At 41.3% G+C, this 23,164-nt stretch overlaps 1 protein-coding gene and 1 pseudogene across 8 annotated transcripts in view; both read left to right on the forward strand.

Annotated features, from left to right (window-relative positions):
* LOC130290386 (sodium- and chloride-dependent neutral and basic amino acid transporter B(0+)-like) overlaps nt 1–23,164 on the forward strand; it is a 77,363-nt gene that overhangs the window by 21,794 nt on the left and 32,405 nt on the right. For 3 of the 8 annotated variants that reach the window (XM_056537964.1, XM_056537963.1, XM_056537962.1), the window contains exons 3-5: nt 3,257–3,401; nt 16,694–16,825; nt 21,577–21,738. In XM_056537964.1, coding sequence (XP_056393939.1) covers nt 3,257–3,401; nt 16,694–16,825; nt 21,577–21,738 — 439 coding nt within the window. The other 5 variants (XM_056537966.1, XM_056537968.1, XM_056537967.1 and 2 more) reach the window with 5 other exon arrangements.
* Nucleotides 1,444–1,521, forward strand: LOC130292183 (U2 spliceosomal RNA; annotated as a pseudogene).

Genomic DNA, 23,164 nt, shown 5'->3' on the forward strand with positions numbered 1-23,164 from the left:
GCTTCTGAAAAATGAAAGAAGTGATCTGATTGGTTGCTATGGGCAACTAGTCAACTTTTCCTCAGCACAGGTTTTGAGAAATCTCCCCCATAGTCACTAGTTGATTACATTTAGGCCATTAAAGTGAATTCACCCTCACCTGTACACACATGCATTCCATTTTAACATTTTGCCAATGTATACAGTACTTGACATGGAAACCAGAATCATTATGCGAACAAGCCATAATACTGTGTCATGAGCATAAGAAGGCAGATCTACAGGCAGTCTGACAGCAGATCTGTGGTGTTGGGTGAGGGTAATGTGTAATTAACCGTTTCGTGACGCCAGGGCATGGTTGACCTATACACCACTCGAGGTAGACCAGCTTCTCCTGTATCTGGCACGGGGCAAATAATCACTCCAACGCAAGTTTATGGATAACTGTTTGCTTTACTGAGGTTGGAAGGATGGTACAATCCATTACAGCTCAGATTAGCATGAAGCAGATGCAGGGTGAACTTTGGGGAGCTTATCGGCTTGCTGGGCCTTATAGTTGATTGTGCTGTATATGACTGGCTTGACTTTTATGCAGCCCACACTAGACTTTAGTGACTAACTTGCTGCACTTGACTTCCCCAGACTTGAATTCCCCAGACTTAGTGCTTACTGCAAGGCTTTGACTTTCCCCTGGGTACTGGGGTTAACTGGTAGTAGATGCGCGGTTGCTGGACTAGGCCTCAGGCCTCCTTTAGAATCACCTCACAGACATACTTCACACTTCACCAAACTGTACCACAGCAAGAGACGGAACTGAACTCTGACCTCACTGTATACGGGAGCAATTTGGAGAGATCCCATTGGCCGGATAAGTCACCTGGTTCACCACTGCATATTCCCCTAACAACAAGGTTCATAGCAACAGGATTCTTAAAGTAACAAGTGCATAGAAAATACTCATACATTAACCATTATATAACATTGCATTATATAGAGAATTATAGAGAGTTCTGAGAAGAGTGGGCCCAAGACGGACATTGAAGCAGCATCTGCCACACAGAATGGGCAGGAGCACAGGTGATTCTGCACTGGGTCACCACAGATCCATAAGGGCAGACCTGCCTGTATTGGCTTGGTAGGAGGAGTTTTTCTTGGTTACAATTAGGGGGACGAATTAAGAAAATGTAAAGAGTAGGTGGGGTGCAGGAAGAGGTAGAGTAGAAAAGCAAAAGGGGCAGAAGGAATCCCAGGACAACATCACTGCCTGTCATAGTAGAAGATAATGGTTGCTGAGGTTTATGTCGAGTTTGTTGAGTAACTTCTTGTGGTATCCTTGGAGTTTGCTTCAAATTGGTGGCACATGGCCTATGACTGAGGCTCTAATGTCTATACCCCCCCCCCTCCCAGTGCAATGTATAGGGCACTCGTATATTGCACAGAGGGGGATCTACCTGCTTCTCGGGTATCGCTTCTCGGCATTTTGGCTAAGATGAAGTGTAGTATCTGTTTTTAACAGTCTTGTCAATAGACCAGACACCACTGATGTGTGAATGATGGGGATGGGTGCTGTATGGAGGGGGTAGGTGTACCGGCGCTTTCCGGGTCTGGTTTCACAGCGGAAATCAGCTCAACAGCTGCCCTGATGTGACCTGTTCCCTCCGGGTCTCGCCATGAGGCTTGGAGGGTCTAGAGCCAAAGTACGTTTGTGCCTCGGGGAGTGGTGATCCACTGAGAGGATGGGCTCACTGAGTGGATGCACCAATCTCTACACCTGTGTCACCCACCTCTTGATTTCCGGCCTTCTAGCTAGGATTGGAGACATTTTTAGAGATCCGGCCGGATGTCCAGGCAGTATATCTACACACATTCACTTATTTATTTATTTTGTGTTACTTTTTACGTGGTGTTTTATACACAGGATTTGTCAGGATGCGGTAGCCTTTCTGGGTGTCCTTCCTAGTGGTCTAGGGGAGGTGTGTGTGGCCCTCAGGTTCCGCACCTCCCTGCAAAAACCCTGGGCATCCCTGCATGGGCAGGGTACCGACCGTTTATCACCTCTGCGAGCAGATACCTTGGTTAACGCCTAGTTGGATGCCGGGAGCATTTGTGGTTCTTTAGTAGCTTCGGCAAAAAGGGACATTGAACCTGGTACCTCGCAGGTACCTTTCGGCCCGAAGGAGAAGGTTTGTTGGGGGGGCCTCTCTCCTTTCAGAGAAGGGCTTGCGATAGACAGTATCCTTTGTGCACGTTTTTTTTTGTGTAACACATTTGCACTTTTTCCTGCACTTTGGTTGTTAGAAAGCACGTTCTTCGGCTCTTAGATAGAGAGGGGGGGATCTACCCTCCAGCCATGTCAAATACGGACTGTGACACAGCCACAGTGAGAAAACCCTCTGTTGCTCAATATATGGGTTTACAGAGCGAAACAGGGAATGCATCCATTTGTGACTTGGAAGCCATTTTCTATGACAATAAACTAAAGGTATCCTGTTGTGTCTAAAGAGTTTTAAAAATTGGCACTGAACTGCTGCTACTGAGAGGGAAGCCTTTATTTACCTTTTCAAGACAGTGTGGCTCCTCTGGAGAAGACAGACAGGCTCACAGATTGCAGGGAGCCTAAACTCTCTACCTTTCTCTATCCTCTACGTAGCAGTAGCTAAGCCGCATTCCCGCCTGTTTTCAATCTTGTTGCCTCTATTATTAAAGACTAAAAGGCCGTGAGTAGAGATGAGCGAACTTACAGTAAATTCGATTTGTCACGAACTTCTCGGCTCGGCACTTGATGACTTTTCCTGCATAAATTAGTTCAGCCTTCAGGTTCTCCGGTGGGCTGGAAAAGGTGGATACATTCCTAGGAAAGAGTCTGCTAGGACTGTATCCACCTTTTCCAGCCCACGGGCTGAACTAATTTATGCAGGAAAAGTCATCAACTGCCGAGCCGAGAAGTCCGTGACAAATCGAATTTACTGTAAGTTCGCTCATCTCTAGCCGTGAGTAAAAGTTTAGAAGGATGTTAGGGGCTTGATAAGATATGTCAATAGTGTTTGCATAGGCCAGTGTTTCTCAACCAGGGTGGCTCCAGCTGTTGCAAAACTACAACTCCCAGCATGCCCAGACAGCCTTTGGCTGTCTGGGCATGCTGGGAGTTGTAGTTTTGCAATGGCTGGAGGCACCCTGGTTGGGAAACACTAGCCTAGGGCTACATTCTAATAAAGAATATATGTGTTTTGAAGAACAATTACATACTATATGGTAAAGTACAATCTTATTTCTCAAGGATTCTCATGTGCACTCCAATGATGAAAACAAGGAGCGGGGAAATTGGACCCGAAAATCCGACTACTTGCTGTCTATGATCGGCTATGCCGTAGGTTTGGGGAATGTCTGGAGATTTCCTTATCTTGCATACAAAAACGGAGGAGGTAAAGACAATATCACAAAAAATGATTGTAGAAAACTGTTGGAAACTTTACTATTGAGCAATATATATATATATATATATATATATATATATATATATATATATACACAAGGGCTAAAATTTCCTCATCGAGAGATGGACCAGTAATGTTTGCACTAAGGCTCTTTTCCCACTCAGCTTTTATTTTAAACAAATACTATGATGCAATGCTGGATCTATGCCATGATGGATGCCACTCACTTACAATAGAGTCTGTAGAAGTTTCATAACGGTGTCCTTCTTTTTGAAGGAAACAATAGTGCTACATGTTGTAAAACATGCCCAACACAAATGTAAAAAGAGCCTAAGGCGTAAAATGTGCGGAATGTCATTCCGCACATATGAATAGTCCGGCGTCCGATGGGCGCTAAAACTTCTCGGAAATGAGCCGATTAATTTCTGAGTGAAATCCGCAAAAAAAAAAGTCTATAGTCCACAAGTTTATTGTTTTTGCGGACGCCGGAATCGGCATTTTGGAATTTGGAAATTCCACCGCATGCACAGTGCAGCACAATCCCTTGAAATCAATGGGACTCTGCTGCAAGGGAATGTCCATGCGGAATAATCTGGCAGAATTCCACCTGGACATTCCGCTGTATGAACATATCCTCACACTGCATAAGTCTAGCCACATGTTTTCTTATTTAAATCAGAAAAATAGCACAGAGTTATGCAGTGTTCACACTTTGTGGTTTTGTCTTTTTGGCTGAATGGCTGTATTTACACAATTGGATAAAATAGCATAATTTTTGCTGCGATTTTGGGAAAACGTGGCCAAAGCAAGACAAAAGTAAGATAAAACCCCTATTGTCCTATTTAAAGGGGTATTCCAAGAAAAAGCTTTTTTATATATCAACTGGCTCCAGAAAGTTAAACAGATTTGTAAATTACTTCTATTAAAAAATCTTAATATTTTCAATACTTATCAGCTGCTGAAGTTGAGTTGTTGTTTTCTGTCTGACAACAGTGCTCTCTGCTGACATTTCTGCTTGTCTCGGGAACTGCACAGAGTAGAAGTTTACTATGGGGATTTGCTTCTAAATTGGGCGGTTTCCCAGACACGTGTCATCAGAGAGCACTTAGACAGAAAAGAACAACTCAACCACAGCAGCTCATAAGTACTGAAAGGATTACGATTTTTTAATAGAAGTAATTTACAAATCTGTTTAATTTTCTGGAGCCAGTTGAAATATAAAAAAAAGTTTTTTCCTGGATAACCCCTTAACTGAATGGATTTAAAATTAGGACCCCATATTACTTGGGCACCAACCCAGCAATCCAACAATACCCCCAAAAGAAAGCAATAAGAAAGCGTATAAGAAACATACCATATGTGGTAAATGCCGCTTCAGACCATTTATTCCAACATATTAAGATCATACACAACCATTCCGCATAAAATTGCCCATATTCTGAATTGAATTAAATTACATTATTCATGTCAGATTTAATAACTTTACCTAAATTGAACATCCCATAACAGGCAGTGTCCCTGGAGGTCTCTCACTGACATATCACGCCAACACTTAAACCCCCGTACCGTTGGCAGAATACACCTGACCTAAGGCCACCTATGTAAGATCTTAGTGCATGTCTCAAATAACTCCTGGGCCCAGAACCACCACCCGACGGCCCACCTTAGCTGCAGCCATAAAACACTCATAATACCTTATATTAGCTCATAATACTACAAAAAGTAACCTTTGCTACTGAGAAAAACAGCGAACCCCACCCAAGGGGACCAACCCAAACTCCTACATGCCAAGACACCCAAAAGATAAAGAGAGGGAGGAGGGGACCCCACTCCAACTTGCTCTACCACCAAGTGAGCAGCTCCTCCTCCATGTCCCACTAACCCCTCTCTATTGCTCCACCCCTGCAGACCACAGGTAACCCCTAACTGCACTATTCTATGCTCTCTAATGCCCAGTACCTTCTTAAAGGGGACCTGTCACCAAAAATCCTCTTACAGACAACCACACATGAACTGGCTGATCTATACTTAGCTGACTAGTCTATACCCCTGTCAGACCGTCCCTACACTAGAGTTCTCCTACGCTTCATGGCTTTGTGGAAAGTGGAAAGTAAATAAAAGGGGTAAAAATTAACTTGCTGAAAAAACCTATACGTGACAAACCTATTATGATAGAGCCATTATTAAATTAACCATTTACCACTTTATTCTTTCTTGACTTTTCAGAATATTCTAAGCAGGTCACTGTATTCTTTCATTGTTATGGAGTGACAGGGTATGTGTTTGTTTTCCTGCATGGTAGATGGATTGGAGGACCACTGTGCAGGGAATAGGCTAAATAGACTTCAGGTCCAAGCAGTGTACCCCCTAGATATTATAATGTTATATCATGCTGATTCATGTTCTTCAAACTTATACCCAACACTGCAGTTACTTAAATTAAGCAAATGGCCCTGGCAGTTTCCCTTTAAAGGGGTACTCCGGTGCTTAGACATCTTATCTCCTATCCAAAGGATAGGGGATAAGATGCCTGATAGCGGGAGTCCAGCCGCTGGGGCCCCCCGGGATCATGCACGCGGCACCCCGTTTGTAATAAGTCCCCGGAGCGTGTTCGCTCCGGGGCTGATTACCGGCGACTACAGCTGTCACGCCCCATCCCGTAGGCTTGCATTGAGGGGCGGAGCGTGACATCACACAGGGGCGGGGGCGTGACGTCACACTCCGCCCGCCCTGTAGTCGCCGGTAATCAGTCCCGGAGCGAACACGCTCCGGGGACTGATTACAAACGGGGTGCCGTGTGCATGATCCCGGGGGTCCCCAGCGGCGGGACTCCCGCGACCAGGCATCTCATCCCCTATCCTTTGGATAGGCGATAAGATGTCTAAGCACCGGAGTACCCCTTTAAATTTAAAATCTGATCTGGGTTGCATATCAGCTGCTGGAAAATCCAACCAATCACTGTGATTCTTTACTGGTTTATGGTGGGCAAGTCAGCAGGCCCTGCATGCACTCAATAGCTGTCCATTAGAGCCACATACTACATACACTGTTCTGTTCAACACTGGTGCCAAGACTGGGTGCTCCTTTGGATGCCAGGTGATAGCGTCTTTACATATTTCGAAAAAGGTCGAAAAAAGACCAGAGTCCATCAAGTTCAACCTATAATCCTAATGAGTGCCTACTGAGTTGATCCAGAGGACTGCAAAAAACCCTCATACTAGAGGTAAAAATTCCTTCCCGACTCCAAATATGGCATCAGAATAAATCCCTGGATCAACGTTCTGTCCCTATAAATCTAGTATACATAACCTGTAATGTTGTTATTCTCCAAAAATGCATCCAGACCCCTTTTAAATTATTTTACAGAGTTCAACATGACCACCTCCTCAGGCAGAGAATTCCACAGTCTCACTGCTCTTACAGTAAAGAACCCCCGTCTGTGCTGGTGTAGAAACCTTCTTTTCTCAAAACATAGAGGATGCCCCCTTGTTATAGATACAGTCCTGGGTATAAATAGATCATGGGAGAGATCTCTATACTGTCCCCTGATACATTTATACATAGTTATTAGGTCGCCCCTATGCCTTCTTTTTTCTAAACTAAATAACCCTAATTCTGATAATCTTTCTGGGTACTGTAGTCCTCCCATTCCCCGTATTACCCTGGTTGCCCGTCTTTGAACCCTCTCCAGCTCCACTATATCTTTCTTGTACACTGGTGCTCAGTACTGTACACAGTATTCTATGTGTGGTCTGACTAGTGATTTGTACAGCGGTAGAATAATTGTTGAATCCTTGTTGTGGGCATCTATGCCCCTATTGATGCACCCCATGATTTTATTTGCCTTGGCAGCAGCTGCCGACACTGGTCACTACAGCTAAATTTACTGTTAAATAAGACTCCCAAGTCCTTTTCCGTATCAGTCGTCCCAAGTGTGCTCCCATTTAATACATAATCCGAGCCCGGATATTTCCTCCCCAGGTGCATTACCTTACATTTATCAGTGTTGAACCTCATCTGCCACTTCCCAGTCCAAACCTCCAACCTATCCAGATCCATTTGTAACAGTGCACTGTCCTCTATAGTGTTTACCGCTTTACAGAGTTTAGTATCATCTGCAAAGATTGCTACTTTACTATTCAACCCCTCTACAAGGTCATTAATGAATATATTAAATAGGACAGGACCCAAGACTGACCCCTGTGGTACCCCACAAGTAACAGTCACCCAATCAGAATAAGTACCATTAATAACCACCCTCTGTTTCCTATCACTGAGCCAGTTACTTACCCACATGCACACATTTTCCCTCAGTCCAATCCTTCTCATTTTATTCACCAACCTTTTATGTGGCACCGCATCAAATGCTTTGGAAAAATCCAGATATAAGACATCCAGCGATTGATTCCCTCTGGTCCAGTCTGGAGCTCACCTCCTCATAAAAGCTGATCAGGTTAGTCTGACAGGACCGATCCCTCATAAAGCCATGCTGATATGTGGTTATACATTTATTTTTATCAAGATACTCCAAAATAGAATCTCTTATAAAACCCTCAAACAATTTACATACAACGGAGGTTAAGCTAACAGGCCTATAATTCCCGGGATCACCTTTTGACCCCTTTTTAAATATTGGCACCACATGTGCCATGCGCCAGTCCTGGGCAACAGTCCCTGTTACTATAGAGTCCCTGAATATTAAACATAGGGGTCTGTTTATTACATTACCTAATTCCTTTAGAACACGGGGGTGAATGCCATCTGGACCTGGTGATTTGTTTATTTTGTAGGTGGCACTGTACTTCTTCCTGGGTTTGACCTGTACTGGGGAGTTTACCTTATCTCGCTGTATTTCACCTGGCATTTCATTTTCCTTAGTGAATACAATGGAGAAGAATTTGTTTAATATATTTGCTTTTTCCTGATCCCTGTTTATAATTTCCTCATCATAACTTTTTAAAGTGCCTACACTTCCATTTTTAACCTTTTTGCTGTTTATATAGTTAAAAAACATTTTGGGGTTAGTTTTACTCTCTTTGGCAATGAGTCTTTCTGTCTCTATTTTTGAGACTTTTATCTGTTTTTTACATATTTTACATTTTTCTCTCTAGCTTTTTAATGCTTCTTCACTGCCGTCCTGTTTTAGTAGTTTAAATGCCTTATTTTTGTCATTTATTGACCCCTTAACATTTTTATTCATCCATATTGGTTTTCTTTTATTTCTGACCCTTTTATTCCCATAAGGTATATACCTCTTACAGTGAGAATTTAAGATAATTTTAAAATTCTCCCATTTAGTGTCAGTATTCTTGTTTTTGAGGACATTATCCCAATTTATATTGTTAAGGGATTCTCTGAGTTGATCAAACTTTGCCTTCCTAAAGTTCATTGTTTTTGTGCCCACTCGAGAGATTCACTTATTGAAGAACAAGTTATAATGTATTATATTATGATCCCTATTTCCTAGGTGTCCTTCTACTTGCACATCTGTTGATTAATATTAAGTCTAGTAGGGCGCCCCCTCTGGTTGGGCCCTGCACCATTTGGGACAGATAATTGTCTTTAGTCAGAAACCTGTTTCCTTTATGAGATTCACAGGTCTCAGTCCCCCAGTTTATCTCAGGATAGTTAAAGTCCCCCAATATTATCACATCGTTTTGATTTGCTTCCTTGTTTATTTTCCTCAGTAATTGGTCTTCTGTCTCTTCCATTAAGTTTGGTGGCTTATAACAAACCCCTATCAGAATTTTTTTTTATTTTTATCTCCATATATTTCTACCCATAATGACTCCACATTATCCTTCCCCTCCCGTATATCCTCTTGCAGTGCGGCCTTCAGACTCGATTTCACATAAAGACAAACTCCTCCCCCTTTCCATTTTGTCTGATTCTTCCTGAATAGACTATAACCCTGTATGTTGACCGCCCAGTCACAACTATCCTCCAACCAAGTCTTCGTTATACCCGTTATGTCATAATTTTCCTCAGACATCAACCACTCCAGTTCCTCTGTTTTATTGCACAGATTTCTGGCATTAGTCATCATGCAATTCAATGGTGTATGTTTTTTCTTCCTATGAAGCCTTTCCCTATTAATTATTCTAACCCCTCCCTCCGCTCCACCCTCCAGGTAAATTAATAAATCCCCCCTCTCTATCAACACTATCTAACCTCCCCCAGTCCCTAGTTTAAACGCTCCTCCACCCTTCTCGCCATCTTCTCCCCAAACACAGCTGCCCCCTCCCCATTGCGGTGCAGCGCGTCCCTACGGTAGAGCTGGTATCAAACAGAGAAGTCGGGCCACTTCTCCAAGAACCCAAACCCCTCCTCCAGCTTCTGAGCCACTTGTTTACCTCCTTAATCTCCCGCTGCCTCTCTGGTGTGATCTTAGGGAAAGTCCTATCCCAATCATAGAAAGTGATTTCACAATTTCCCGAAATTCTTTACGATTCATATTTATTAATAATGACTGCATCAGTTTAAGTTATTTGGTTAATCATTCTCTCCTATTCTCCATTGACCACAAGACAATTAAAGAGCTGGTTCTTGTGTGGCAGACGGCCCTTGGACTTACCTGAGGCATATGGTTTAAGTTACTTCAACCTCCCTTATGGTACTTGTTAATATTCTTAAATGTTGATGGGGTATTTCCGTCTGGACATTTATGGGATATCTACAGGATATACCATAAATGCCTGATAGATGCAGGTCCCACCTTCCCACCTCTAGGACATATCTCAAGATTAAGAACCCCTGGTCCCTTCTGGCCTGCTTGTGGTAGCTGGAAGTGGCTGGAAGCCAAAAACAGCCAAATAGGCTATTTTATGAATTTTTTGTAATTTCTATATAGGTTAATAGGAGCTATGTAAATGGTGCAGCATTGCCAGCTATACTTTTTCTGATGTCTATGGGAGATAGGCAAACTACATAAAACTTCATAAAACAGATGGCTGTGGAAATGTCAACTTGGGAATATCCCTTTTTTCAGAAGAAAACTACTCAGTTCTGATTTGATTTTATTATTTAGGGAACTGGACTTCTCTAGGCATAGTGATGACACCAACATTTTGCAGGAAAACTCTGCTGCGGCCAGATTTGCCGTTTGGGTAACAATTGCATTTTAGTTTCCAAATGGGTCCAAACCACCATACCTTTACATAGAACATTGGGACCTCTGGTGAGTAAGACTGGAGATCATGTTGGGGTCTCGCGATATCACATTTTGCTACGTCTTGCCATACCATATCTACAGAATCTATAGAATACATTGACCCACAACAGTCAATATTGAATGAGCTATCATGTGGCACATGCTCTCCCAAGCATTGATTGATGATGTATTTAATCCCAATGTAGCCAAGCCCTGGTCAATAGGTGATACATTGTATGTTTGTTGGGTGCCGGTTAATCAGTGACAACCTTTACATGTTTACTTAAACCTTCACAATAAGCATCCGACAGTCGACATACTACAATGCATTTGGTACTAAGCACTGGAACAAGTGATAGATTTATCAGTCTGGGAATAATTGATGCCGCCGTCCATAAAGATTCAATATGGCCATTAATCCACTTTTAATGTCCGACTCATTGGGTAATACGGTACATTCTGTAGCAGACAAAGGATTTCACAAGTACATACAATCGTTGCCACCAAGAAAAAATTTATAGCAAGCTTACATTGTGTGCGTTGCAATATCAGGCTTTGCTCCTGCACAGTATGTACTGACTATATTTTCTGAATTATAAGACGCACCTGGGACGCACCTAGGTTTAGCCAAGAGAAGATAGGAATAAAAATAATATTTTATACTTATAGAAACCTTGTTCATCTAAAGAAAATAATCATGCCTCTATGGTGCCTCCTTTCTTGGTGTTCAAGGGTAGAAGGGGGCGGGGGTCATATATTTTTTTTATAGTAGTACTTATTAGCTGCTATATACTACAGAGAAAGTTCTTATCTTTTTGGATTTCTTGTTTTTTCTGTCCACGGTGCTCTCAGCTGACACCTCTGTCAATATCAGGAACTGTCCAGAACAGGAGCAAATACCCATAGCAAACCTATGCTGCTCTGGACAGTTCCTGATACAAACAGAGGTGTCAGCAGAGAGCACTGTGGACAGAAAAAAAAAGAAATCCAAAAACAAAAGCACTTTCTCTGTAATATACAGCCGCTGATAAGAACTGGAAGGATAATGATTTTTTAATAGAAATTATTTACAAATCTGTTTAACCCCTTAACGACGCAGGACGTAAATGTACGTCCTGATGAGGTGGTACTTAATGCACCAGGACGTACATTTACGTCCTATACATAACCGCGATGCCCGGATCATGCGCAGCAGGTCCCGGCTGCTGATAGCAGCCAGGGACCCACCGGTAATGGTGGATGTACGCAATTGTGTGAATGTCTGCCATTAACTCCTCAGATGCCGTGATCAATACAGATCACGGCATCTGCAGCATTGCGGACACTAAAATGGATGATTGGATCGCCGCTGCGGTGATCCAATCATCCAGAACGTCAGACGGAGGTCCATTCACCTGCCTCTGCGGCCTTTCATGGGTCTTCTGCTCTGGTCTGCGATCGAGCAGAAGATGACCGATAACACTGATCAATGTTGTGCTCTATGCATAGCACTAAACAGTATTAGCAATTGCAATAAATATTCCCCTATGGGGACTGTTAAAGTGTAAAAACAAATGTTAAAAAAAGTTTAAAAAAAATATGAAAAACCCCCACCCCCAATAAAAACGTAAATTGTCCCATTTTCCCTATTTCACCCACAAAAAGTGTAAAAACATTTTTTTATATACATATTTGGTATTTCCACTTGCATAAATATCCAAACTATTAAAATATAGTGTTAATGATACCGTACGGAGAATGTAAAAAAAAAAAGTCCAAAATTGCTGATTTTTTTATAACATTTTATTTATTTAAAAGTTTTATATAAGCAAATATGGTATCAATAAAAAGTAAAGGTCATGGCGCAAAAAATGAGCCCTCATAGCACCACTTGTACGGAAAAATGAAAAAGTTAGAGGTCTTCAAAGCAGGCGGATTTTAAACGTACTAATTACAGTAATAGAAAAGTATGTTATCATAGGTATCATTTTAATCGTATTGACCCAAAGAATAAAGAACACATGTCCTTTTTACCGTAAATTGTACGTCGTGAAAACTAAACCTTCCAAAATTTCCAAAATTGCGGTTTTCTTTTTAATTTCCCCACACAAATAGTATTTTTTTGGTTGCAATATAAGTTTTATGGTAAAGTGAGTGATGGCATTACAACAAACAACTGGTCACGCAAAAAACAAGCCCTCATACTAGTCTGTGGATGAAAATATATAAGATTTTTTGAAGGCGAGGTGGAATTTTTTTTTATTGTCTGCGTCCTTAAGGCCCAATGGGCTGAGTCCTTAAGGGGTTAACTTTCTGGCACCATTTGATTAAAAAAAAAAAATTTCCACCAGAGTACCCCTTTAAGGGTGAAGCTGAGTGTTGATATGTGCACACTCTGCAGAGGGAGAAGACTTCGAGTATCCTCTGTACAGAGTAGTGTTGAGCGGCATAGGCCATATTCGAATTCACGAATATTCGCGAATATATGGACAAATATTCGCGAATATTCGCATATTCGTAATATTCTCGTTTTATTTTCGTATATGCGAAAATTCGCGTATGCGAAAACAACATATGCGAAAATTAGCATATACAAAATTAACATAAGCAAAAATTTGCATATGCAAAAATTTGCATATGCTAATTTTCGCATATGCGAAAATTCGCACACCGGTCTCACACAGTGGTATTAGAGCCTTCTTTACACCACACAAGCTGGAAGCAGAGAGGGATGATCACTGTGATGTGTACTGTGAAAAAAAAAACAATATTCGTAATTACGAATATATAGCGCTATATTCGCGAATATTCACGAATTCGCGAATATGCAATATTCGCGAATAAAATTTGTATTGTGAATATTCGCGAGCAACACTAGTACAGAGCTGTGCTGTGGCAATGGGCACTTTCTACACCACATGGCCACAGCATATTCTGTCCATCTCCCTATGCTCCAGCAGCAATGATCAGCAGAGGCCACAGCAGGGACTTCAGCCAGTGAGTTCAAGCACTGACCTGTACTAGCAGCATTAACGGCAATGTGCTTCCTATCTATATGCAGTGACCAGTGGCATATATAGAAAAAAAGGGCCAAAAATTACCATTAGCCCCATTGGGGTATCAGTGCTTTGCGGTGCTAAGAAACTGTTTAATGTATCTTATTAGACAAAAATGCTTCTTTCTCCTGTTATCATCCACCTCCTGCTGCTCAAATTTTTGAATTTTTTTTTCTGAAAATCAGTCTAGTTTTGTCCTGTGTCTGCAAGACAAGCAATACAAGTCTGTGGAGAGGGAAGGGGGGGCTCGCCCATCAGCTTTGGAAGAACTGCAAATTATAGATGAAGCCTGCAGAGCAGAAATCTGCTGGGAAATACCAATTAAATAGTGCCTCATGTGGAAGGATAGCTTAACCAAAAAAACATCACCTGAAATGGTGAGTTCACTTTAAAGTATAAGGGGAAGTCTGGTACTGCGGGGCCTCCCTAACTATAAGTTTCAGATTTTCTCCATTAAAGGGGTAGTCCAGTGAAAAAATCAACTGGTGCCAGAAAGTTAAACAGATTTGTAAATTACTTCCATTAAAAAATCTTAATCCTTCCTGTACTTATTAGCTGCTGAATACTACAGCGGAAATTATTTCCTTTTTGAAACACAGAGCTCTCTGCTGACATCATGAGCACAGTGCTCTCTGCTGACATCTCTGTCCATTTTAGGAACTGTCCAGAGCCGCATATGTTTGCTATGAGGATTTCCTTTTACTCTGGACAGTTCCTAAAATGGACAGAGATGTCAGCAAAGAGCACTGTGTTTCAAACGGCAAAGAATTTCCACAGTAGTATTCAGCAGCTAATAAGTACAGGAAGGATTAAGATTTTTTAATAGAAGTAATACAAATCTGTTTAACTTTCCGGCACCAGTTGATTTAAAAAAAAAAAAAAGTTTTTCACCAGAGTACCCCTTTAACCCCTTAACGACGCAGGACGTATATTTATGTCCTGCGCCGGCTCCCGCGATATGAAGCGGGATCGCACCGCGATCCCGCATCATATTGCGTCGTCCCGGCGCTCATCAACAGCCGGGACCAGCGGCTAATACCACACATCGCCGATCGCGGCGATGTGCGGTATTAACCCTTTAGAAGCGGCGGTCAAAGCTGACCGCCGCTTCTAAAGCGAAAGTGAAAGTGACCCGGCTGCTCAGTCGGGCTGTTCGGGACCGCCGCGGTGAAATCGCGGCGTCCCGAACAGCTGACCGGACACCGGGAGGGCCCTTACCTGCCTCCTCGGTGTCCGATTGGCGAATGACTGCTCCGTGCCTGAGATCCAGGCAGGAGCAGTCAAGCGCCGATAACACTGATCACAGGCGTGTTAATACACGCCAGTGATCAGCATGAGAGATCAGTGTGTGCAGTGTTATAGGTCCCTATAGGAGAGATCAGTGTGTGCAGTGTTATAGGTCCCTATGGGAGCATAGCAGATCAGTGTGTGCAGTGTTATAGGTCCCTATGGGAGAGATCAGTGTGTGCAGTGTTATAGGTCCCTATGGGAGCATAGGAGATCAGTGTGTGCAGTGTTATAGGTCCCTATGGGAGAGATCAGTGTGTGCAGTGTTATAGGTCCCTATGGGAGAGATCAGTGTGTGCAGTGTTATAGGTCCCTATGGGAGCATAAGAGATCAGTGTGTGCAGTGTTATAGGTCCCTATGGGAGCATAAGAGATCAGTGTGCGCAGTGTTATAGGTCCCTATGGGACCTATAACACTGCAAAAAAAAAGTGTTAATAAAGGTCATTTAACCCCTTCCCTAATAAAAGTTTGAATCACCCCCCTTTTCCCATAAAAAAAATAAAACAGTGTAAAAAAATAAAAATAAACATATGTGGTATCGCCACATGCGTAAATGTCCGAACTATAAAAATATATCATTAATTAAACCGCACGGTCAATGGCGTACGCGCAAAAAAATTCCAAAGTCAAAAAATGCGTATTTTGGTCACTTTTTATACCATAAAAAAATAAATAAAAAGTGATCAAAAAGTCCGATCAAAACAAAAATCATACCGATAAAAACTTCAGATCACGGCGCAAAAATGAGCCCTCATGGAAAAATAAAAAAGTTATAGGGGTCAGAAGATGACATTTTTAAACGTATACATTTTCCTGCATGTAGTTATGATTTTTTCCAGAAGTGCGACAACAAAATCAAACCTATATAAGTAGGGTATCATTTTACCCGTATGGACCTACAGAATAATGATAAGGCGTAATTTTTACCGAAATATGCACTGCGTAGAAACGGAAGCCCCCAAAAGTTACAAAATGGCGTTTTTTCTTAGATTTTGTCTCACAATTATTTTTTTTCCGTTTTGCCGTGCATTTTTGGGTAAAATGACTAATGTCACTGCAAAGTAGAATTGGCGACGCAAAAAATAAGCCATAATATGGATTTTTAGGTGGAAAATTGAAAGGGTTATGATTTTTAAAAGGTAAGGAGGAAAAAACGAAAGTGCAAAAACGGAAAAACCCTGAGTCCTTAAGGGGTTAAACATGACACTATTTTTTTTCTCTTCTCTTTTCTTCTCTCTCTCTCTCCTTTTCTCTTCTTTGTACCATCTTTTTTGTGCCTCTTCGCTTCCTATGAAAATCATTGCAAATTTATGTTGGTCAGGGGTAGGGGTGCAGACAGAGGTTTTTGAAGAGGAGGCACGCCCCGGACAAAAAAATTTGATTATGTAAGGAAGGGAGGGAGAAACAAATGGAAAATATACTAGTAATGAATTGTATATATTGATAAGATATATAGCGGATTTTGTAAACTAAGATTAAGGCGAAGGGGTTTTTAAATTCTTTTGTATGGAAAAAAAAGTATTAATAAAGTAAAAAAAAAAATCAAAACACTTAAAACAAACAAACAAAAAAAAAAAAAACATGACACTATAAATAATACAAAGATTGTAATTGGGGAAATATTTAAGTGTTAGTTTTACCCATTACGGTTTCTAGCTATGTTGATCCAAGCTATGTTGAGAAAGGTTAAGTGAATTTCCATTAGTTTTTTATGTTTAACTTTTTACTCTAACACTGATTTATATACATTTCTTATTATATAAATATAGTAATGTCATTTATTAATGTCAATAATTATTTTTTACAGGGGCATTTCTTATCCCTTATACAATTATGCTTGCATTCTCTGGCCTACCAACCTTCTTCTTGGAATGCTCAATGGGACAGTTCTCCAGCTTGGGTCCAGTCTCAGTTTGGCGGGTTGTACCAATCTTACAAGGTATCTAAACATTTGCAGTACTGTAGAACGGTCATCCTAGTTATTTTTCTAGAAGTATAAAATGGTTTATTGACATGTTACTTTTTTGTAGTACAGTGCAAGGTCATTGTAATATGTAATATTGCTGCTGAAAACGACAGAATCAAAATGTTAGCAAACATCTTATCACTTCATATTGTTGACTTCACTCTTTTGTTTGTATGACCGATGTATTAACATTAACAGCTTCTTTAAAATTTACGGAGCTGTGCCTTGTAATAAAGAGACCATAGGGTCTATTCACATGGCAGAATTTCCACTTGCGGAATTCTGCTTGAGGAATGCCACTTCAAATTAAAGCCCATAGACTTCATTGGGATTCCGCACTCCCATTCACACTTCTGAATTTCCACTTGCGGAAATTCAGAAGTGTGAATGGGAGTGCGGAATCCCATCCAAGTCTATGAGCTTTCATTTGAGGTGGAATTCCGTAAGCGAAAATTCTGCCGTGTGAATAGACCCATAGTGTTTACCAGTCAGGCTACCACAGATCTATTCTTGATGGCCCAGTCCAGTAAGTCCCAGAAAACATTTAAATAGGAGGGAGCGGCAGTGATATACAGTAAGAGACAGAGCTACATATGTTCCCTATATACGAGCACCTCGGCCCCATTATTCAGCTGATCGACAGACATGCTGGAAGTTGGATCCTCACTGATAATATGAATATATTAATATATGAATATATTAAAGGATATTATGGTTTAAAAAAAACTTCTATAGGTCTTTATTAAAAAGTGCTTTCCCTCTACACTTGTACACCTCCTTATGATTCCCCCCCCTGTAAACTGCCATGTAGCTGCTCTTCTCACTATCTACAGCTTGTGTCCTCCAAGAATTCTTTTTCACGTATCTATTTAGTTAAGCTAGAGTGCAATCCCCTCCCCTGCTGCTACCTCTATACTGAGAGAGCAGAACGTCCATTGGACTGATTTATCTTATCTTTCTCTAAGAAGCTTCTAAATTATATGAAATTTCTAATTTCTAATGCTTCATTTTCCATCCAGAAAACAAATAAACAATGGGAAAATTCATAGCCTTTCAGTTCTCTTAACCATCACTTAACAATCTCTGAACACATCTAGTATAGTAGCCTCTGTCCCTATTGCAACATCAATGGATTGTTTTGTGAAAATTATTTGTATCAGCCTTTCGACATGAACAATGGACCTTATTGATATTCACCTGTATATATTTACTAAGTGAGCTATCATGCTTCTTAGTTTTTGTTTTAGTAGAAGCATGAGGAAGTTGGCAAAACATGGTAGCGCTGCCCATGGGTTTAGTTTCTATAATCCCAGTAATCCACACTGAGCGCACAAAGCCATGTTACAGCCTTTTGTGATCCAATTTGTTAGCATAGAGATGAAACATTTCATAACAAAACATTTTATTTATATGATTGGCTCCCCTCTCTGCCCCATCTTCACCACAAGGGAGACATCAAAATTCTGGATGACTTCAACTTGCCTTACATTGATTTGGGCTCCCTCTTCACATCACTGATCTTGTCCTGAGCAGACAAGAGGGGAGGGGAAAGCAGGGATGAAAGCTCTGCATTCAGAGAGTGTGAAATGTTGTCAAGGCTACAAGCCAGACACCACAGCTGACAATGGAAGATCTCTGCACTGTAGCTCATAACACTATATATTTATACGTTACTTTAAAAAAAAAAAGAATTTTGACACCAGGTTGTTTATTTCACCGCACAGGTGAAGGAAAATTTAGATTCAGTTACCTCCCATGTTTATGGCTTTCTTTGAATACAGACTGTGAACAATCCTATACAACAACCAAAGAATTAAATTTTAGGATGACAAATAAACAAAATTACAAAATGACAAATATTTTTTTTTCAATTAAATAAATAAAAGTGTAAGGTAATAAAGCAGCAGAAGTGAGCTATACACTTTATTGACTAGTGGGTTGTACGCCTCCTATTGAATTGTGCAAACATTTTGCAGCTTTTTAAAAAGTCACAGATATAAAAAATATGGCTAAACGCGCTACTCATAAACCACACCGCTATAGTAATAAAAGCAACGCTTCTTTGGCAGAGGAGGCGCGGAAATACAGAATTATTTTTTATTTTAGTTGTTTTTTTTTTCGCAAAATGAAGCTTGCACAAAAAACTGCTACTTTTTCATGCTAGAAAACTGACATAAAAGCCTTGGTATATTTTCCCATTATGTCTGTGTATGGTGTTTGTTTAGTTGTATGGATTCAGCTCCAGTATTGTCAGAGGCTAATGTTTAAGGGAACTTGCCTAAAGCTAAATTAGAAAATGGGTCCAGATGGTATCAAAGGGGTAATCCTGGATTTATTTATATTTTTTTGACTATGCCACAGGGGCTGTAAAGTTAGTGTAGTTCATAGTATAGTGTCTGTACCTGTGTTTCATGGAGGTCTCACAATTATTTTGGGATTTTTTCCCCAATGTTTATTTTTAACATACAAAAGTCGTCTCCCAGGTTTTTCCCAGGTTGCAGTGCGGCTCGAGACATTACATCACTAGTAAGGCTTTTAGAGGGAGCCTGTCTCTGCTTCATTGGGTGGACTGATCGCTGGGTGGGTGGGATATCATTCTGCAAGAATTGTAGTTTTGCAACAGCTGGAGGCACCCTGGTCAGAAACACTGATCTGTTGCATGGAAAGGATCATAGGTGTGTTTCAATGGGTGGGATGGCTGATGTGTGTGAGGGAGAAAAGAGACCTCACACTTACAAACAAGGAATCATGGGGCTTGTAGTTTGAGGCAACAAACTTTAACAGGAAATAGCCAGTCCACAAAAATAGCTTCAGTGTTATGGTAATCTCACAGCATAGCCATTTAGCCCATGGCCAAGCACAGATCCTTCCTAAGCATGTCCATTACTGTCTTGCAGGTAAGTTCTAGAATCACTTTATGGTGGATAATCCCTTTAAAGAGCTGTGGGTGGTGAAATCCTGAGTGGTCTGCATAAACAATCCTTTCTATCAGTAGATGTTCGTATTGATTAGAATTGACCATTGTTGTACCCAACCAGAAGAAGGGTTTTAGAGGAAAAGCAAGGAACTACAAAACAGCTACCTTAAAGGGGTACTCCAGTGGAAAAACATTTTTTTTCTTTTTTAAATCAACTGGAGCCAGAAAGTTAAACATATTTGTAAATTACTCCTATTAAAAAATCTCAATCCTCCCAGTACTTATTAGCTGCTGAATGCTACAGAGGAAATTCCTTTCTTTTTGGAACACTGATGACATCACGACCACAGTGCTCTCTGCTGACATCTCTGTCCATTTTAGCAACCGTGCATAGCAGATGTATGCTAAGGGCAGCATGGTGGCTCCGTGGTTAGCACTGCTGCCTTGTAGTGCTGGGGCCTTGGGTTCAAATCCCACTATGGACAACAATAAATAAAGACTTATTATTATTATAACGTCAGCAGAGAGCAGTGTGTTCGTGATGTCATCAGAGAGCATTCCAAAAAGAAAATAATTTCCTCTGTAGTATTCAGCAGCTAATAAATACAGGAAGGATTAAGATTTTTTAATATAAGTAATTTACAAATATGTTTAACTTTCTGGCACCAGTTGATTTAAAAAAGAAAAAAAATGTTTTTCCACCGGAGTATCCCTTTAAGGCAATCTGTCAGCTCTATTTACTGCTAAGAGTTGTACTGCAGACACTGTTGGATAGTTGTTAGGAAATAAAGCAAACTCTCCCTCTCTGGATCTGAGGGTTGTTGTCAAAAATGACTTTGGTTTTTACAGCAAAGTGTTATGAAATGCTCAATTGTCGTGACCTGCAAAACTCCTTGCTCGCCCTCACCTCCCAGCTCCTCATTAACTATGGGCTCTATAAATCAGTCAGCTATACCCTAATAGCTATCCAACAGTGTCTACAGCACTTAGTAGCAACTAACCTCTCCTCTCACATGGAGAAGATTACTTCCCAGCAGACAAGTTGCTTAAAAACATTCTCTCAATTGAGAGGCTAGCTTTTTACTGATATATTACAGGGAGAAGCTACACTGAACTGACTTCCTCTTCCTCTTAGTAGTGAGGCTGGACCAGAGCAAGTTTCTCTCTTCCCTCTGTAAGGCTTTTAGTATTACAGAATGTGTGTTTATATTAACCCCTCACTGCTCACAACCATGACTGGTAAATTACAGTGTAAACAATACGAACAGTATAAAAAAGCCTAAAATTGTGCAAATTCATGATAAAAATATCAAAAAGATATACTGTATAAACTTTCCAGAAGACACAGACACCCAACTGCATGCCCTTTAGGAATCATAGATGGACAGTGCACATACATCTTAGGCTATGTTCACAATATACAGATTTAGCCATGGTTATCCTAAACATGTGCACCCAAGACAGCAAATTGTGGTGCTCGGATATAGAGAGCTGTATACGCTTCACTATAATGGGGACAACCTGTATGAAAATGTAGCTTTATATGTCAGGGCTATACATTCAGTGTAGACATTGGGAGCTTTTTGTGATGTTTGTGCTCAGTGTATAAAAAAAAAAAAAAAATTGTGTTAGTTTAATTAGAGTCTAATTGACACATATGTCATGTATGGGGCCATCTATATTTGCCGTTTAACAATGGAGGAATCTTCATATAATTTTTGGCATAACATGCTGACTGTTTATTCATCAGTGTAGAGTATTTAAGTCATATTAGGTTACACAGAAACAATTACTCTTTTTTTTCTAGGTGTCGGCATTCTGATGGTGCTTATAAGTACAATGGTATCCATCTACTACAACGTCATCATTGCCTACAGTCTCTATTACATGTTTGCTTCATTTCAAAGCGTCCTACCCTGGTCAGATTGCTTCAGCTGGTCTGATGACAAATGCAGCAAGACTACACGAGGTAACCTTTACTTTCATGGTTAAAGCAGAAATTATATATAATAAATTGTTAAAGACATCGGGTTGGGCTAGCCCACTAGGGTACCAGATGATTCTTCAATGGACCCAGGCTCTGACACTGTATTTGATTTATTGGTCTAGCAGAAGGCAACCCCATTGGGAACTGACTGAAGTGTATGAGGGTCTATTTCCTAGGGGTCCATTTACTAACAACGTATTTGACTAAAGATTATGATGTAATTAAAAGTCAATGGTTAAAGATAGAGGGTAGAATTCTGTATACATGGAATGAAGAATCATTTCCTCTTGTGGAAACTCAAGGAAACTCAGTCAGACGCCGGTGGAGTTTTCATAAGCATGCATGCTCCATGTAGCACAGGCGGGAGGGGAATAATTGACAATTACCGTATTTTTCGCCGTATAAAATGCACTTTTTCTTCCCCAAAACTGGGGGCAAAAAGTCAGTGCGTCTTATACGGCGAATACACCCCTATCGCGGCGGTCCCTGCGGCCATCAACGGCCGGGACCCGCGTCTAATACAGGACATCACCGATCGCGGTGATGCCCTGTATTAACCCTTCAGACGCGGCGATCAAAGCTGACCACCGCGTCTGAAGGGAAAGTGACACTAACCCGGCTGTTCAGTTGGGCTGTTCGGGACCGCCACGATTTCACCGCGGCGGTCCCGAACAGCCCGACTGAATAGCCGGGTTAGTGCTTACAGGACACCGGGAGGGACCTTACCTGCCTCCTCGGTGTCTTCTCCATTCAGGGATCCCCTATATGGCCGGCGCTCTCCTTTCTCGTCATCACGTCGTCGCGTACGTGCGTAACGACGTGATGGCGGCGACGGAGAGCGAGGATACCCGGCCGGCAGCAGAGACGTTCTGGAGCGACGGGGACACGGCGACAGCGATAGAGTGACATCCAGGGCAGCGGTGACGGGTCCGGAGCGGCGAAGACACGTGAGTATTACCTCCTCCTGCAGTGGTCTTCAATCTGCAGACCCCCAGATGTTGCAAAACTACAACTACCAGCATGCCCGGACAGCCAACGGCTGTCCAGGCATGCTGGGAGTTGTAGTTTTGCAACATCTGGAGGTCCGCAGGTTGAAGACCACTATTGGGTTCAAAATCTTTATTTTTTTAGATTTTGCACCTATAAATTGGGTGCGTCTTATACGCAGGTGCGTCCTATAGGGCGGAAAATACGGTACTTCCAGGCAAAAAGCCTATGGACGTCTGGACAGTAGAAGAGCCTATGGACCCATACCAGCTAATTTTTGTTTTGGATCTCGAAGGATACTTAAAATCAAAAACTTAAAGACAATGGGGGACATTTATCAATGTTTGCTTATGAATTCCTTTTTTTAGTAAATTTTTTCTTACAATTTTTTTTTGCGTATGTGCGTCTTATTTATCAACTG

This window comes from Hyla sarda, chromosome 9 (genome assembly GCF_029499605.1).
Source record: "Hyla sarda isolate aHylSar1 chromosome 9, aHylSar1.hap1, whole genome shotgun sequence".
NCBI lineage: Eukaryota > Metazoa > Chordata > Amphibia > Anura > Hylidae > Hyla > Hyla sarda.